Source organism: Tamandua tetradactyla, chromosome 1 (genome assembly GCF_023851605.1).
Source record: "Tamandua tetradactyla isolate mTamTet1 chromosome 1, mTamTet1.pri, whole genome shotgun sequence".
In the NCBI taxonomy this organism is placed as follows: Eukaryota; Metazoa; Chordata; class Mammalia; order Pilosa; family Myrmecophagidae; genus Tamandua; species Tamandua tetradactyla.
In genome coordinates, this window is record NC_135327.1 from 72,967,789 (window position 1) to 72,986,477 (window position 18,689).

The following is an 18,689-nucleotide window of genomic DNA, read 5'->3' on the forward strand; positions in this document are numbered from 1 at the left end:
TATATATATTTAAATTTACTTACTGCATTTTATTGATTTTAAACACTCCCAATCCCTTATTTTAACATTTCTGAAACTTTAACATCTTATGATCCATACATACTTAATGATTATACAAGATTATCTTTCTTTTGTCCTACTGAAAATCTGTCGTTAAAATTGGCTTTGTCTTGTGGTATTTTAGGATTACCAGAATAAAAATTTAAGAAATAAACAAAAACCTGCATAGGATTGTACTATGCAAACAGTGAACCCAATGGTAAATGATGGACTATAAAATATTCCTTTTTTGGAATACATTTGTGTTAAAATAGGATGGTATATGGGAACCCTGCATTTCATGCAATGATTTTTCTGTAGACCTATGACTTCTCTAATTAAAGAAAAGAAATTCAGTAAATGTAAAATCACAGGATACAAACTAAATATTTTATCAGAAAAACTCTGAGGAAAACGAGATCCATTTCTTCTGGGCAATAACTTATTTGCCTCAGTCTCACCAACACACACACGCTTTATAGATACAAACATTAAGAAAAACACAATTCCTTTACTCAATAGGGGGAAATGGCCTCTCCCTGCCTCAAAATCTTCATCTGTAAAGGGGACATTACCAGAGGATTGGTGGAAGAATTAAATAGGAAATCCTAGTGAAGCCCCTGGTACAATGACCTGTAAGCAGCAAATGTCTTAATTTTCTCATCTGTGAAATGGGGATCATGAAAATACCCATCTGTTAGGATTGTGGGAAGGTTTTAACTAGGAAATCCGAGCCAAGTACATAGGAAATGCTTCCTCTTTTCCCCACTGTTTCCTCTTCCAATGAGTGTTCAGTTTCTAGGTCGTTGAATATCCAGGTTTCTAGTTCTATCAGGATATGGCATTTGTCCTCAGTTTATTCATACAAAGCTCGCTGTGGTTGCTGATGCCGATCATGGTGAACCACATTAGTATGGGACCTGTCTTGTTCTATTGGGCTATGAAGTCTTTGAAGACAGTATTGGATCCTTTTTCTTTTAGATTCCTCCTACCTAGCCATGGCCTGCATTTCATAGGCATTCAAAAAAATGGTGACTGGCCATATTTTAAAACTTCAACTTCTGTGTGAGACTAAAGGAAGAGACGTTTGTTTGGTATGAAATTTATATTTTGGGTAGTGCATTTCTTAACTTAACTTGTAGGGTCAGTTTGTTAACACCATAAGTACATGGAATCTTGAATAGGGCATGAGATTGTGTTGGTTTGTTCAGGTTAGTGTGATGCCCCGATAAATCCCACAGTGATTTGGAAAGTGAATAAAGAAGTATTTGCAAATTCCCTTGGGGGAATGGGGAGAAAGGGGGCAAATTCAACTTCCCCATTTGAAGAATTTCTGATATCTAGCAAGCAGTGTGGGCAACCAAATCAATAGACCAGGCCCTTGATCTTGGGGTTGGCCCCTATGAAATGTATTCCTGCAAAGGATAGGCTACGCCTACTTAAAATTAGGCCTAAGATTTGATTCAATTAATTAATTAATTTTTTAAAAAATTAGGCCTAAGGCTCACCTCCACAAAAACCTCTTTGGTTGCTCAGATGTGGCCTCTCTCTCTCTCTAAACCGACACAACAAGTAAACTCACTGCCCAGCTCCCTCTACAGAGGACATGATTTCCAGGGGTGTAAAGCTCCCTGGCCACATAGGACTGAAATCTCAGGATGAGACACGACCTAGCATCAAGGGACTAAGAGAAATAAGAAAAAATAGTGTCAGTAACTAAGAAATTTCAAAGTCAAGAGGTTATCCTGGAGGTTATTCTTATGCATTATATAGATATCCCCCTTTTTAGTTTATGGTGTATTGAAGTGGCTAGAGGGAAGTACCCGAAACTGTTGAGGTATGTTCTAGTAGCCTTGTTTCTCGAAGATGATTGTATAATGATACAACTTTTACAATGTGACTGTGTGGGTGGATTGTGAAAACCTTGTGAATGATGCTTCTTTTATCCAGGGTATGGATAAATGAGTAAAAAAAAAAAAGTGGATAAAAAAATAAATAAATAACGGGGGGGATAAGGGATAAAATAAACTGGGTAGATAGAAATACTATTGGTCAATGAGAGGGAGGGGTAAGGGGTATAGTGCATATGAGTTTTTTCTTTTTTCTTTATTATTTCTTTTTCTGGAGTGATGTAAATGTTTAAAAAAAATGATCATGGGGATGAATACACAACTATGTGATGATGTTATGTGCCACTGATTGTACACCACGCATGGAATGTTTGTATGTTAAGAATATTTTTATGTTGTTTTATCAATAAAAATATTTTTTAAATGGTGATTGAAGGAACAAATTAGCCAAAGCTACTCAGAACATTTCAGTTGACTGAGTAAGTTACCAAAACTATAAAAACAAGTACTATTTGCTAACCCATGCTAACAACTAACTAGGATTCCAACCAATAAAATCAGTGAACAGCAATTTGTCATATCAATGAAAAAATGTTTTTCCAAGCAAGTACCATCTATGTTTTAAGTGAATCGTCTACGATTTCAGAAGAAATGAAAATAAAGAGTTGAAAAGAATGTAATTTCAAACTTACATAGGTATCATGAAAGTCACTTAAATTCTATATTTTTTAAAAAAGAATCCTTCATTCTTAAAAGAATCAGACATCGTTTCCCAGAGCCTGCCCATGCCAAAAAAAAAAAAAAATCAGACAGTCAGTTCACGCTGCAGACCTGATGAAAATAATGGTTCCACCAAATGAGGGTCTTCTCTGTGTCAAGCAAGATGCCAAGAACTTTATATTAATTAGCTCTCACTATGACCTTGTAAATTTCCTCACTTTACAAGGAATTTAAACAAAGCATCTGTGCCAGTTTGAAAAGATTATGTACCCTAGAAAAGCCATGTTTTAATCCTGATCTGTCTTGTGCAGGCAGTCATTTCTTTTAATCCCTATTCAGCACTGTAAGGTGGAAAACTTGATTAGGTTATCTCCAGAGACGTGGCACATCCAATTGTGGTTATTAACCTTTGATTAGAGGGAGATGTGACTCCACCCATTCCAGATGGGTCTTGATTAGCTTTAAAGATGGAATCCTTTAAAAGAGGAAGCATTGTTGGAAAAAAAGCTTGAGAGCCACAAGAACTATGCCAGCCCAAACAGCCAGAGATCTTTGGAGATAAACAAGGAATACGCCCGTGAGGGAGCTTCGTGAAACAAGAAGCCGGGAGAGAAAACTAGCAGATGCGGCCATGTTTACCATGTGCTCTCCCAGCTAAGAGAGAAACCTTCACTGACCTTCCTGACCCATGCCGTAGATTGGACATTTCTATAGCCTTGCTTTAGCTGGGACATTTTCATGGCCTTAGAACAGTGGACTTGCAATTTATTAAATTCCTCTTTTAAAAAGCCATTCCATTTCTGGTATATCACATTCTAGCAGCTAGCAAACTAGAACAGTATCTATAGTCATGCAGCTGAATAAGTCAACACAATTATAAATTTCCTGCTTTACCTCACAAAACACCTCTATTAATATAGTCACTATAACCACAGAATCACAATTTTAAATAATTTTCAAAGCCTTTTAAATAAAAGCCCAATCAGATGCAACAGTCTCATAAAATAAAAATAAGGATTGTTTCAAATGATCTTTGTATCCTCCCACCTCAAGTGTAAAAACCATGACAAGCAGAAGTTACTGTCCACAAATTTCTTAAAGGTAATTTAATCCACTAAAAAATTTCCCTTTACCAAAGCATGGGGTATGTGGGATTGAAAAAGGAAAAGCTACAGAACTACTATCTGGCTAAAAAAATAATGAAAAATAAGAGTGACAAGACTTTGGGTATGGAGTTCATTTCATTCCCAAATTAAAAATATAAGGGACAGTTTCATCCTTCAGATCCTCTAGACACTGCCAAAGGATTGAAGAGTCCAGATCTCCAGGACACCAAAATGGAGAAAATCCAAAGATGTGTGTGATTTGCAAGGGAAGGCTCACCTTAGGGCTGTGAATCTTGGCCCTCTTCCCAAAAGTAATGATGAGGAAACAAGCTGATACAAGGAGGCGCACTCTGGTTTCTGTCTACCCGAAGAGACTTATTCTAGCAATCAATAGCTTAGAATTAGGGCTGGGCAGACTTTTTCTGTCAGAGGCCGGACACTACTATGACAAATTAAACAGATGAGTGTGGCTATGTACCAATAAAACTTTATTTACAAAAGCAAGCAGCAGCCAGACTGGATTTGATTCACAGGTCGTAGTTTGCCAAACTCTTGCTCTATTAAAGCAGATGTCCTAACTGCAGTTTCAGGGACACAGGCACAGAAAATGGAATCAAGAGAAGCAACCTGTGCTAAGTTGGGGGGTGGGGAGCACTCTGCTTGAATGCTGTTTCCCAAACCTGCTCATGGTGTAAGTACATTCCTTCACCTGGATGCTGAATCCCTGGAAGGCAGGATTATAAGGAGTTCCTAAGAGGCTTCATTTTTTTAATAAAAGCATGTTTATTTCTAATTCCACAATCAGGAAAAAAAATAATAATTCAACAGTAAAAGTAACCTTAAAAGCCTTTATCAAACTTGCATTCAAGAGCTTTATTTCTAAACCCTGGTTCAACATGTAGTGTAGCTGTTTTTACCTGAACCCATTTTATTTTGTATTTCTCAGTTTTCTGAAGGGTAACAGATGTTGCTTTTATTTGCTACAAGTCTTCCAATAGGTGCATAATCCCTTCTTTAAAACCTTAAGGCTAGATATGGATGCAATTTAAGAATTTTTCAGAATTTGGGAAGAGAATATAGTGGATACACTCATGAATACAGACACAGGTACGGGCTTTGGGTGGTTCCCGCATCAGCCACATTTCACTTCTACCACTGGTGCTCTGCCCCATCCTACCTGGGGAGCTGCCTCCCCAGCACCACTCCGTCAGTTCAGATGGAGGTGTGATGGTTAGGTTCCTCTGGTGTCAACTTGGCCAAGGGATGAGGCCCAGCTGTCTGGTCAGGCAAGCACTGGGCTGACCATTGCTGCAAGGATATTTTGTGGCTGGCTGATAAACTGGAAGGCTGGTGTATTAAACCGTCAGTCAGTTGATCTGTGATCAACTAAGGAGAGTCTCCCACAACGAGATAATCCAACCAGGTGAAGGCTTTCAAGGAAGAAGAGAGACTCTTTCACTGCTTCTTCAGCCTCTCCTGTGGAGTTTGTCCAGACCCTTCATTGAACTGCCAGCTTCACAGCCTGACCTAAGGATTTTGGACTCTTCTATTCCCACGGTTGTGCGAGACACTTTTATAGATCTCGTATTTATAGATCTCTGCTGTATGGTTCTTTTTCTTAGAGAACCCTGACTAACACAGGAGACCTTGTCTGTCCTCACAATCACCACAACCTCCTCCCCCCATGTCTTATTTCATTTCCTTCTCTTATTTACCAGTTGTTTACCACCTGCCTACTGAGCCCCAGGGCTTGGTTTGGCTAGTTCAAAGCTGTATCCTCAGCAATGAAACTGTGAAACTGTGCCTGGCATTTAGTTGGCACTCAATCAGTACAAAAGGAATTAGAGATAACAACCCTTTATAGGGTTTAAAAGATGTGGCTAGCCATGTGCAGGGGTGATTTCCATGCATTCAATCCTGACATCGTTAACCCATTTAACCAACAAAGAAACGGAAGTACAGGAACGCCACCCAATTTCCCGCAGGTCAGAGAGGTAACTAGTAAAACTTGCAACAATGGCACATTTTGAAGGAGCAAGCTATGCCTTAAGGGTGAACTGGCCCATTCCCCCACCCTGCCAGCTCTCATCATGCCAATCTGTTGACTTCCATCACTAAAGGAGAAAGCAGAATAATTAAATGGAAACAACTCTGGCAGTTGTGTCCATATAAAACCCTCCACAGCAGTGACTCTGCGACTAAACAGTGTATCTTCTCCAAGCCATGGCTGACAGTGAACAGTTAGAATCAGAAAATTATTTGTCCATCAAAGGTCTTAAGAAGATTTTTTTTTCTATAAAAATATGGAGATTTATCTAATTGCTGTGATTGCAGATTTCTCAAGACTGCAACTCATTGTAAATCATCCCATTTTCTGAGAAATTCTGGAACTGTCATCTAATTTTCCAGGAACAGACAACAAGGCTGCCAAGTCATGCTGTTGGATTTTTACAAGAGCAAGACAGTGACTTTAAAAGCCACTGAAGAACATTATTGAGCATTTCCTCAAAGGATGAAAGAATACCCAAGAGAATGGCCAGTGTTCCTAACTTTCCAGCTCCTGGGAAAACAGTCTTCAGCCACTGGGACGATAAAAACACCTAACACACACACGAAGTTAGGCACTGCCTTTAGATCACACATCTGCCACCTCTGTATGAACCACTAGGAAATCAGAAAATGCTAGTGGGAAGGCTGGGGGAAACTATGAGTGCTTCTGTTTCGTCACTCTTCCCTTACATCATCATTCTGCCCTTCTAAGTCTCTGTGTACCCAGCTAAAGATGACACTACTAAAACAATTTCCATTGCAACTCCTGGTGGAGGATGTTTTGCTTTTAGTTTGCCAAACCTGTTCTCTTGGGACTAATGGTACAAAATGCAAGGCAGCAGGCTGGGGTCAGGCATGCAATCTGGGCCCAGCGAACTGGCCACTCGAGAACTGAACCCATGACCCAAGGGTGAAGCACAGAACTTGAAACAACAGGGTGAGGCAATCGCAGCCTCTTAAGGCACAAGAAAGCAATGATTTATGAAGCAGAGGGCAACGCCTTAGCTGGGGCTCACGCTCAGAACAGGCCTTTGGGTCACCACCAAACTTCATAGTTCTCCTAACCTCTTTCCTGGCTAGTAACCAATGTTGGTTTTTGTGTCAAAGTCGAGGATTAAGATTAATTGTATTTCAGAATCTTCAGCCCTTTTTCAGAGGCCTGCTGTATTTTGTCACCCCCAAAATTAAACAGACTATTTAAGACTATCTGTCTGCAGCTATAATGCTGTAGGTAAATCATCATCACTGTAGCTAAAAAGAGACTTCACAGACTAAGGGTGGAAAAACAAGTACAGAGAAGTACAAACATCTGATCGAGGGCAGGGCATATGAAAGGACTTCAAAACTCCAAGTACTTTGATGAAACTGTTGAGTTGTGTTGCAGTAGCCTTGATTCTTGAAGACAACAGTATAACTATATGGCTTTTACAATGTGACCATGTGATTGTGAAAACCTTGTGTCTGATGCTCCCTTTATCCAGGGTATGGACAGATGAGCAAACAAATAAGGAAAAATAAATTAATATATAATGGGGGAGGGGATAAGAGATAAAATTGGGTAGACAGAAATACTAGGTCAATGAGAGGGAGGGGCATGGATATGGGATGTGTGAGGTTTTTTTTTTTAATTTTTTTTCTTATTCTGGAGTGATGCAAATGTTTTCAAAACGATTATGGTGATGAACACTCAACTATGTGATACCGTGAGCCACTGACTATATGCCATGTATGGACTCTATGTGTGCGAAGACATCTCAATAAAAATATTCTAAAAACTCCAAGTGATTAAAGGTTTAGATAAGGGCACCTGGGATTCAATTATCAAATCCAAAAAAAAGAAGGACTCACCCTTAAATATGTATCCCTCTACATAATACAGTAAAAATTTTAGTTATCTGTTTCAGAAAATGCAAGAAATTTGCAGATGAAAAGTTTCCTGCCACCTGTGAAGAACTAGAGAAACTAAAGGAACAGAAATGAACTTCTTCTCCCAAAAACCCCTGTGGGAGCTATCAGAGCAGGTGAGACAAAGGGAAGAGCCAATCTGGAAGAAGGCTTCCATCTGTGAAGAGCAGGCTACACCCAGGCCACCACGCCCCACTAAGGAGCCATCCCCTTCTTCTTTCCCACTTCCTTGCCATGTAAGCTCAGGTCTCCAACTCAACGTCCCAACACTCACCATCACTCCCACTACCCATCTGGAGTTGGGCACTCACTAAGTGGAAACACAGTGCCCGCTTCATTTCAAACCTCTAATCAAGCAGGCAAGTTTGTACTACAATAAAACAACTTTTAGGAAAGGATACCAGGGATGATAGAAATACGATGATGAAAAAGAATGTGCCCTGAGGGACTTATCAGTGCTCCCTGCTCAGGCATCTCCTTGGTGACCTGACTGGTAACGGAGCAGGTTCATAGTTATTAGCTACACATGTGCCGAGGCCCTCAGCTGACACCGTTTTGCTAGAATTGGACATCCATGCTCACCCATACCTGGTAGTACGGATGGTGCAAAAAGGAATCTGGGCAGCCAGCTAAAGCCATTGGCTCCTTCTTGCCTTCTTCAAATTACTTTTACTGTGTTGCAGCACCTGTAATAAAGACAGACTGTGAGAAGCCAAGCCAAAGAAAACAATCACTACTAAAAACTTGTTCAAGAATAGCATCTCTAAGTGGATAACTTGCAGACACTATCTGCAGATTTGGTTAGAATGTGTGCTCCAGGGATACCAGCTTTTCTTCCAATACAGTGAGACTGTCGCCAGTTAGCAAACTTTGACAAGTGGCCTGTTAATCACAAGTCTGTGGGTGGAAGGGTGCCTAGTCAGGCCAGAGTGACTTTGGGTCCACTACATTTAACTCATACATCTCAGCATTTCCCCTGAGTCACAGGACCCCTTTTCTTCTTATGACATCTACTAACCCCCTGGAGAGTTTATTATACTTTGGGAAATACAGATTCAGCCTAATTCTAAAGAAGTCTTGAAGTGATATATGTGTATTGTTGGGGAGCTGGGGAGACCACTGAGGTCCACTTGCATAAATGCTGGCTCTACCTGCCAAAGCCAAGACTAAACCCCCAGGTCTCCATGTAAACCAAAGCACGATACAGGTATTTCACTTTCTCCCCAGCATTCTAATTTTCTAATACAATCTTTGTAAACAGCATTCACAGGCATGGCCTCCTGAATCTACATAACACTTCCCAGATCCCTTCCCTCCCCCAGCCCATGTGTGACATTCCTGATACTAAATGTACATTTAGGTCCTGCAATGAGCTCCCAATGAGCAGCAAGCAGAGCCTATCTTTTTCTTCTCTTTCATCGGCTGTGGCAGCACCAACCACTTGTCTGATGTGTGCACACTAATGACAGAAAGATTTGGAGTTGAATCTAACACAGCCTCCCTCTCCATGATGGCAGAGGGCTGGATGGGGCAAACACCAGTTTGGCCCAGACCTGTTCACTGCTGAACACCAAGACATGCTATGCCGATCGGATGACATACAAAGAGATTGCATGGGATGGGAATTTCTCAAGATGCGCCTTTTCTTCTAAATTATAATCGGAAATTGAAGCTTATTCCTGAGTAGACAGAAGACTGTATAATAAATCATACTTACAAATGCTGAGGGTAGATTCCACAAAGATAAAGGAATCAGTGTACCAAAGCCACAAACCTCACTCAGCGCCATTCTCCTCATTCAAAAAGCACTGGAAACAAAAATGTTTTCAGGAAGAGCAGCGACAGAACTCACAAAAGATCCTCTGTCATAATCCACTCGTGGGGTGCTCTGGACCCTCAGCTCCTCTCTGGACCTTAGATCCTGCCTCAGGCCAGCCTGAATAATGCATCATTCCCGGTCATAACAGGCTTTCTCCTGTGTCTGCACCTGTGTGTTTCTGTCAGCAGCTAATGCTTACTATCCTGTGGGCTGAGCTCAGGAATCACCTCCTCCAGGAAGCCCTCTCAATCCCCCCACCACCACCACTACCGAGACGGGTTCAGCCAGCTTCCACCCTGGGCTTATGGACCATGTTCTGTGCTTACACCTACTCTTCCATTTACCAATTCTCTTATTGGGCTCACGCACCCCCAGTCAACAATAATCTCAAGGGTAGCAGAGGCGCTCTGTGTCCCCAGCTCCCAATTTTGATTTTCGATGCTTAAGGAGTACTTAAGGAACCCATTTCCCTGAGCTCTGGTGATTGTCACTATAAGCCACTATAATCCAGAGAAAATAAAACACCACGAAGAGGCTCAACCCCATCTACCACTCTCCTCTCAGCCTGAGATGCTAAGCCCCCATGCCCTGCCCTTTCCACCCAGGGTGGGGATGCCCAACAAGCCAGGCAGACTGGCTCCCCTCTGAGGCTGATTTCCAGAGAAAAGCATCAACAGTGAACAATAACAGAGCATGTCAAAGATAAGTCAAGAGCCAAGAGAAGGGCTTAAAACGATTTCCAATCTTTATATTTAAAGGTGTGGCAGAGTTTATTTCCCCAAAGCAGTTTTATTAAGAAAAAGAAGAAAAATTAAAAAGTGGTTCTCTTCTTTCAGTGAAGAAAAGGCAAAACAGGAAACAAGGAGAATGGAACCAAAAACAAACAACAGCAACAAAAATGCCCAGTACAAAACTGACTGGATGCTATAGGCAATAAAATCAGAATCAATGCTGCAGAAAACTAAATTTATGGGAGAGAAGATCAATTTGAGAAACAATGAAACAAGATAGAGAGAATAAACAAAGCTGAACACAATGACAAAAGGGTAACATGGAAGCCAGAACAGAACTCAGGGTATAAGAGATAAAGGTCAAGGATGCTTCAGAAGTGAAAAAGATGAGAAATCGCCAAAAGACAGGGCTCCCCACATTTCAGATACCCTAAGCAAAGCCCAGACCCCATCGAGTCACAGTCTGATTTTTCTTTTTTAATTAATAAATAAAGACTCACAGAAGCTTCTGCAGAAAAAAGTAAAAGAAAACCCCAGATAGGGCATAAAATTAGGGATATACCTATTAATTCCTCTAAGCAAAATAGCAATAACTACCAAAAAAAATCAAGGTTAAACCCAAGAAATTAAAACACTACTAAATTGTCATGATAGCTAAAAAAAAAAGCAAGTGTTGTAAATCTGTAACATTTACCATCAACTAGTTATATGCTCTGAGTGCCTCTTCAGAGTGCTTCAAATCACCAGTTTAAGAGTAAGAGAAGGACCTCAGAACCAACCAGCTTAGGCTGAAGTGATCTCGCGACGCCAAAGAAACAAGTTATCCAGAAATCAGGCAGTTGAAATTTAAAGTATGCATGTGACACCTGACACTCAGCATTGGTACTTTGAAGCTTTCAAAGACAGCACTACACCCTATAGCAACTGTTTAAAAAGTTGAAAAACTTCGACTAGAGATATGAAGGAAGCTGACCTAGATAGGACTAAGGTAAATCAGAATATAGGGTAAAAAATGATATGGTCCATATTTTAAAACTTCAGCTTCTGTGTGACCCCAAAGGGAGAAATGTTTATTCGGTGCAAAATTTATATTTTGGTTAGCGGATTATCTAATTTAACTTGTATGGTCAGTTTATTCAAACACGATAATTACCTGGAATCTTGAATAGGGTGTGAGATCTTATGGGTTTGTACAGGTTAATTGTGATGCCCCCATAACATCCCAGAATAATTTGGGCAGAGAATAAAAAAGTACTGCAAAGTCCCTATTGGGGATTGGGGAGAAAGGAGGAAATTAAACTTCCCCATCTGGGAAATTCCTGATGTTCTCACAAGCAGTGGGAACACAAATTCAAAAACCTGAGCCTTCAATTGTGGGGTATGCCCCTATTAAACATATTCCTGCAAAGAAGAAGCTAAGCCTAGTTGTAATTATGCATGAGTCACCCCTAGAGAACCTCTTTTATTGCTCAGATGTGGCCTCTCTCTCTCAGCCAACTTGGCAGATGAACTCACTGCCATACCCCCTACATGGGGCATGACTCCCAAGGGTGTAAATCTCCCTGGGAACGTGGGACAGAAATCCCAGGATGGGACAGGACCTAGCATCAAGGGACTGAGAAAACCTTCTTGACCAAAACAGGGAAGAGAGAAGCGAGAAAAAATGAAGTGTCAGTGACTGGAAGATTTCAAAGAGAGTTGAGAGGTTCATCCTGGAGGTTATTCTTACGCATTATATACTAATGCGTAAGAATATATAAACTGATCCTATACTATGGATGGACTGTATGTGTGAAGATTTCACAATAAAAATAAAAATAAAAGAAGTAAGCAGTGTTTCAATGCATTAAATCACTCGTCAAGGCTGTGGCTGGTAATCTCCCTCAAGCCACTGGCAAAGACCAGTAGCCTCACGCCCTTCACTGTTCTCTGGCTCTTGTTATGGGCTGAATTGTGACCCTCAAAAGTTCAAATCTGAACTCCTGGACCCATGAATGCAACCTTATTTGGAAATAGGGTTTTTGATGATGCAATTAGTTAGTATGAGGTCATAATGGAGTAGAGTGCACCCTATGGTGTCCATATAAGAAGGACACACAGACACAAGGTAAAAGACAACCATGCAAAGGCACATGCAGAAACTAGAATGATGCAGCTATAAGCCAAGGACTGCCAAGGATTCTGGAAATACCAGGAATTGGAATAGGCAAGGAAGGAGTCTCCCCTACAGATTACAGAGAGAGCAAGGCCTTTCTAACACCTTTATTTCAGACTTCTGGCTTCTAAAGCTAGGAGACACATTTCTGTTGTATTAATTACCTATGATGAAGATGGCAGCCCTAGGAAACTAATAAAACACCCATCCTCCCAAACCTCTGCAGGTGGATAAGTACCCAGCCATTTGCTGCAAGATCCCAGGATAACACTGTGATGCCCACGGTGGGATGCCAGAAAGTACTCTTAGCCTCCCACTCACCCATAAGCACACAGCTCTGCAGGCTTCAGAGTTCTACATATAGCTCCCTCCTCCCACCCTCCCAGCATGCCCTCCCCAAGTCTGGGCTCCTCCTCCGAACAATCCTTCCACCTTCTACCTTGACTGTACCCTGGCTCTAACCCTGGGGAGCACTGCTGTCCTGCAGCCTTCTCAAGGAAGGTTGTTTCCCCTCCACCCCCACCCCTTGGCCCACATCTCTAAGGCTGAGTGGGTGTGTCTAGTGTCCTCCTTGCTCTTCTCAGTCCCTGAAGAATCCTCCCCTCCCGCGCAGGCCCCACCCCTCCCCTACCACGCAGGCCCCACCCCTCCCCTACCGCGCAGGCCCCACCCCTCCCCTACCTCGCAGGCTCCACCCCTCCCCTACCGCGCAGGCCCCACCCCTCCCTGTCGCTCTCATTTCCCGGTTCCGCCACCACCACCACCAGCTCACTGCACTCCTATTTGCTGGCTCTAATGTCTATGCCCTTTGGAACATATTGAATTATATTGTTATTTCCCCCACGAAGTTTCAAATTTAATGGGTTTAGAGTACTGAAAACATCATTAAATATGCCAATTGTACTTCCTAAATATCATCTTTGAAAATAATTTGTGAAATGAAATGGCTTCTCAATCAGAAAAGCATGCCCCTCTGTCATGTGTTTCTCCTAGGTACAGTAACCAATTTCAGTAAATGGACTGGATTAGCTTTGGTCTCTCATAAACTATATCAAAAAAACAACTATTCAGTGAGCTTTTAGTAAAATTTACATCTGCTAATATTTTCTACATAAGCAGGAGATTCTGCAAGATTTCTTAGAATGCCAAAGCTTGGGGACAGATGATTAGCGCAGTGTACCCAAAAAGTACTTTCACAGGTGCAAACTTCTGGTTTTTGACATATCATGAAGTTTTCTGATCATACTGGTTATTCTATCACTTGTTAATGTCTTCAGTCTTTCAACTTTGAATTATCTTGACAAACAATGTACTTTTCCAGCTCTGTAAATCTATCTAACCCAGTTGTCCAGGAGGTTAAATTTAAGCCCACAGAGCAAGCCTTGTGCACAATTATCTCGCCACACATACCTGACAAAAATTAAAAGCACCGTCATCATTGGTGCCCTGAAAAAAACAGAAAAACTATACCACATATGAACCAAAAATCCGACTTCTGCATGTTCCACAATAGTACAGACTAGGCAATATAGTGTGCTAACTTTAAAGTTGTGAATTTATCAGCTGATTCCTCAAAAACACATATTTCATACTGAGAGATGCTGAGAGAATAGTTTCATAAGCAGCTAGATCTATAGCTGCTTTATACCTATAATGATAAAATTTTCTTATTAACAATCGCAGAATGACTAAGAAAATGTGCCAATCAATCTCACTTCTTTCTTCCTTTGATTACGGGAGTTTATTGACAAATTCAGCCTGCTGTGTTTGGTTTAACATATCCTTTTAATTTTAAAGTTAATCCTTCTTTTGAAAGAATACCATTATAAATAATATATTGGAGTCTTTCCATTTTAATTGAGTTTTGAACATAAGATAAAAATTTAATCTTCATTATAAAGTTTGCACTTTGTTTCTTTATTATACTGCAGTTCAGAAAAACAGTTCAGGCAAAGTCAAAAGTTTGCTGATTCTAGAGTCAACATTCTTCTTAACATTGTCAATATTTACACTTTCAGATCTAGCAGCTAAGCTTGGACATGGCTTTGTTCTTTTGCTTTCACATTTATTATTTTTGCATTTTAAGGGTAATTTGTACTTGTTAAATTAAAGCAACACAATTGTCATAAACTGGAAAAATATCTCTCCCAATAACAATTTTTCTGAAAAGCAGACTGGACATTCTTAACTGAAACCTCTGGCGTTTGGCAGACAGCAGAGGAAATTCTTCTACCCCTCACATTGCAACAAACTGCAAATTACGTTTATGGTAGATTTAACTGTACGGTGCTAACCCTCCCAGTGTGGTGTGGGTCAACTGGCATCGTTATAGTAGAACACCATATGCGATGTCAGTTGAGCAGACAATCAATGGCATATTCGTGACCAAATCATGCACTTATCATGTGAGTGTAGCATACCAACTGACGTGTTCAATTCTTCCTAAGGATCCAGAAGGTCTACTCGAATATTTTTGTTCCATTCAGTTTTATGTCTTAAAAAAATGTTTTTCATCAAGGCAAAGGATGTGAATACACATTTCTCCAAAGATACACAAATGGCCAATAAGCACATGAGACAATGCTCAATAGCGTTAATCGTTATGGATGCAAATCAATACCATGAGATAACATTTCATACATACAAGGTTGATTAATATTTTTAAAAATAACGATAAAAGAAAAGCAGAATATAAGTGTTGGTATGGACGTGGAGATATGGGAATCTTTGTGCATTGCTAGGGGTAATGTGAAATGGTATAGTAGTTGCAGACAAATTTGGAATGTTAAACACAGAATTTCCAAATGACCTGAGCATTCCACTTGTAGTACACACCTAAAAGAAATGAAAGCAGGGACTCAAAGAGAGATCTGTACAGCAATGTTTACAGAAGCATTATTCACAACAGTCAAAAGACGGAAACAACCCAAATGCCCATCCACAGATGAATGGGAAAATGAAATGTGGTATATACCGACAATGGAATACTGTCCAGCAGTAAAGCAAATGAAGTTCTGATACATGTACAACATCAGTGAACCCTGAAGATATCATGTTGAGACACAAACATGTATGTTTGTGCATGATTTTACTTGTATGAAATACCTAGAGTAAGCAAATTCATAGAGGTAGAAAGTAGATTACAGGTTATCAGGGGCTGGGAAAGAAGGAAAATGAGGGGTTATTGCTTAATGGGTACGGAATTTCCGTTGGAAGGGATGAAAAGTTCTGTCAATGGATTGTGGTGATAGTGCACAATATTGTGAATGTAACTGATATCACTGAATTGTACACAAGACTATAGTTTGTATTGTGTATATGTTACCACAATAATTATTTTCTAATGCTCATCATGACCTACTAATTTCATTTCAAGACACAGTAACTGACTTCAATCCACAGATTGAAAACTGGGTTTCAAACTTTTCTTGAGGCTTGGAACTGGGTTTGGGGTTGTGGTTAGGGTTGAGGGGACCAATCCATCTTTGAACATCTCATTCCCTCATCTCCCTCTTCACACTCAAGCCACTCTCCAGCTCATGGAGGTGATGACTTACGGCAATACCATTTTTATGCCCACACGTCCTCCCTCAATGTTCCTGTCTCTCCTTGGCAAGGATCAACAGTCCAGCTCCATAACTGCTCCCTGACAAACATGCTTAGCTCCCATGCCCAACTTTTCCAATGACCCATACTTCTAGAAAAAATACAACTCATCTGCTCAAATACAACTAGCCACCTCCCTGACCCCTGTACCCAAGTAACTGTATGTGGCTATACAAAAGCCACATAACTGCTAAATGGATCCGTTTCTACTTTTAATTAACCACAAATCCAAAATGGACATTTAAATGCTGCCAGAAGATTTGACTAGGAAACTTACCCTTACACACTCCAAAACTGTCTCTTTCATATTCTGTTCTCTTTCCACAAAGACAATATTCCCCCACCCCCACCCCCCACAACCAACCAACCACACCTTTCCCCAGCTATCACAGTCAGGGCAACACAAATGAGAATCAATGTGTCCCACCACTCCTGACCCTCCCACTTATGCAGTCCTAGCTCATCTCTCTGGCACGTCTTCATTATGGCCCCAGTCGGTACCAAACATCAATCTTCTTTCACTTTCTACAGGGATTAGTCATCCTTGAGGACTAGAGCTTGGTCATGTTCCCTGCTATAATCTGAATACTCAAATTCCCATAGGAAATTAGTAACACTAATATAGTTATCAGTGGACAGGTTAATTTAACCAAAATCAAAGAAAAATTTCAAGTCTTAAATCATTTGGGGATAAAATAAAAACTGTATCTGCCATAAAAGCCAGAACATTCTGCTCTTTACTAGGGAAAATATAATTGATCAATGCTCATGAAATATTAAGATAACCACTTACAGAATTAAAAACAGAATATCTACATTCTAAATCACAATAAAAGGGGGAAAAGAAAGTACTAATACATTAAACATCAAGGAGAAAATATAAAACAGATGAAACATTCAAAACAAACAATTTATGACAGAAAGTAGATGGTATAAGCAATAAATGTCAGCTATACAATTCTCTTCTTTTCGAAATAATATTCCAAATATACTAATTTTAACAAATAATAACCAAGCCAAAATGAAACAGAAAAGCTTTAAATAGAGAGCTAGAAGAGGGAAAGAGAGAGAGAATGAGCAAAGACAATATGACTCAATCACAAATTCAGGCAAAATGAAAGCAGTACTGGTGATGACAGCAAAGTGTCATTTAAAGCAAGGAAACACTAATCCAAATTTTAAAAACTTACTACATTGATGAATGTGTAATTAATAATGAATAAAAGAAGTATTGATCCTTTATTCTCCAAGCAACAAAATACATGACTCTTAAATTTTAAGAAAATATGTTATGCTTTCGTAAAAAGTTTATATCACGAAACAAAAGTAAAGACAAACTTTTAAGACATTCAAGGAGAAAAGAGAGAATTTATTTGTGGTTGGAGAGGAGGAAGAAATCCAGTTAGGATTAAAAGAACATATAACACTAGGCATAATGAAAGCACTAGGCATAGTAAAGACACAATTAAGAGGTATTTATGAAGAGTTTGCCTTTGCAAATTTACAGCACACTTTTACAAACACTTAGGAAATTATTTTTAAAAACATGAAGCCACAAAGAATGTCAGCATGATTTCCAAAAACATAAAGATCTCTGGAACTAAAGAGTGTGAGCCCAAAGTAAAACTCCTCCTCGCAGTCTGCCCGTACTCCACCCTTTTTCCAATGTCCAGTGGCTGAGTCAGGGAAAGCCTGCAGACATACCAAGAGGCTCTGTGTCTAATCAACTACAATAAAACCAGAAATTAATAACATACGCTTAAAAAGAAAACAAGCAAACAACCTTGGACACTTGGAAATTGAGAACATGCACTGGCCTCAATAACTGATCCAAGAAGGAAATTAAGAACATAGTAATATTGTCTAAACAATTAGGACAAGGAACAGGATCATGTATTAAGACAGATAAAATGAAGCAAGAGAAATAACAGGAGAAAAATTAATGCCAGGACACTCATCTCTTTTACAAAAGAAAAAAAAGAATTCTTGAATGGACAAGAATTCATTCTTAAATAAAAAGAAGAAAATTCTGTCATAAACAGATCAGAAAAATTTTAAAATAATGCTATGTATTAAAACCAATGTAGGGCAAAAAAAGGACAAATCTTTTATATGGATAATGAAGAAAAACACTAATATATAAAATTTTAACAAAAGAAGTGGGCTTTAATGATTTTTTAACCATATGTAAATTTATGGACATTAGTTAAAAATAAATTGGAAATATCTATGAAATTATAATATGCATAAATATATAATGTACCAAAAGAGACTAAAAGAAAGCAAAAAGCATTAAATACAAAAATACTGAAGATGAAACTGAATAAAACGGGTCTGGGAAAGCATTAAGGGAGGTGGGTGACTCTTAGCCCAGCAGCCCACACTCTTAACTCTACCCCTGAAGTCCTTTGCACCTGGAGAAGGTGCAAGCCTATGATTTCTCCACCCCACCCTGAACTACAAAATCAGAAGCTCTAGAGGGGGGTGGGGGCCCCCCAATATGTGCATTAAGGAGCCCTCAGGTGATTCTACTGCATTCAAGAACCAATGACCCAATCCCAACGTCAGGGCTGTTCATCAGAATTGCTTAGGGAGTTTTTAAAACTGGACTGCACTTCCAACCCGCTTAAAACCAAATCTCAAGGAGCCGGGAGGTGTCAGCACCATTTAAAGCTACAAGGTGTGTTTTCAAAGCTGAGAACGACTGCT

At 39.9% G+C, this 18,689-nt stretch overlaps 1 protein-coding gene across 14 annotated transcripts in view; it reads right to left on the minus strand.

Annotated features, from left to right (window-relative positions):
* GRB10 (growth factor receptor bound protein 10) overlaps positions 1-18,689 on the minus strand; it is a 242,892-nt gene that overhangs the window by 165,031 nt on the left and 59,172 nt on the right. For 11 of the 14 annotated variants that reach the window (XM_077119157.1, XM_077119202.1, XM_077119193.1 and 8 more), the window contains one exon: positions 8,258-8,355. The exons of the other annotated variants lie outside the window; for them this stretch is intronic. In XM_077119157.1, the coding sequence (XP_076975272.1) occupies positions 8,258-8,308 (51 nt within the window). In that variant the 5' untranslated portion in view covers positions 8,309-8,355. Of the gene's footprint in view, positions 1-8,257; positions 8,356-18,689 lie in introns of those variants that run through there. 14 annotated transcript variants of the gene reach the window in all.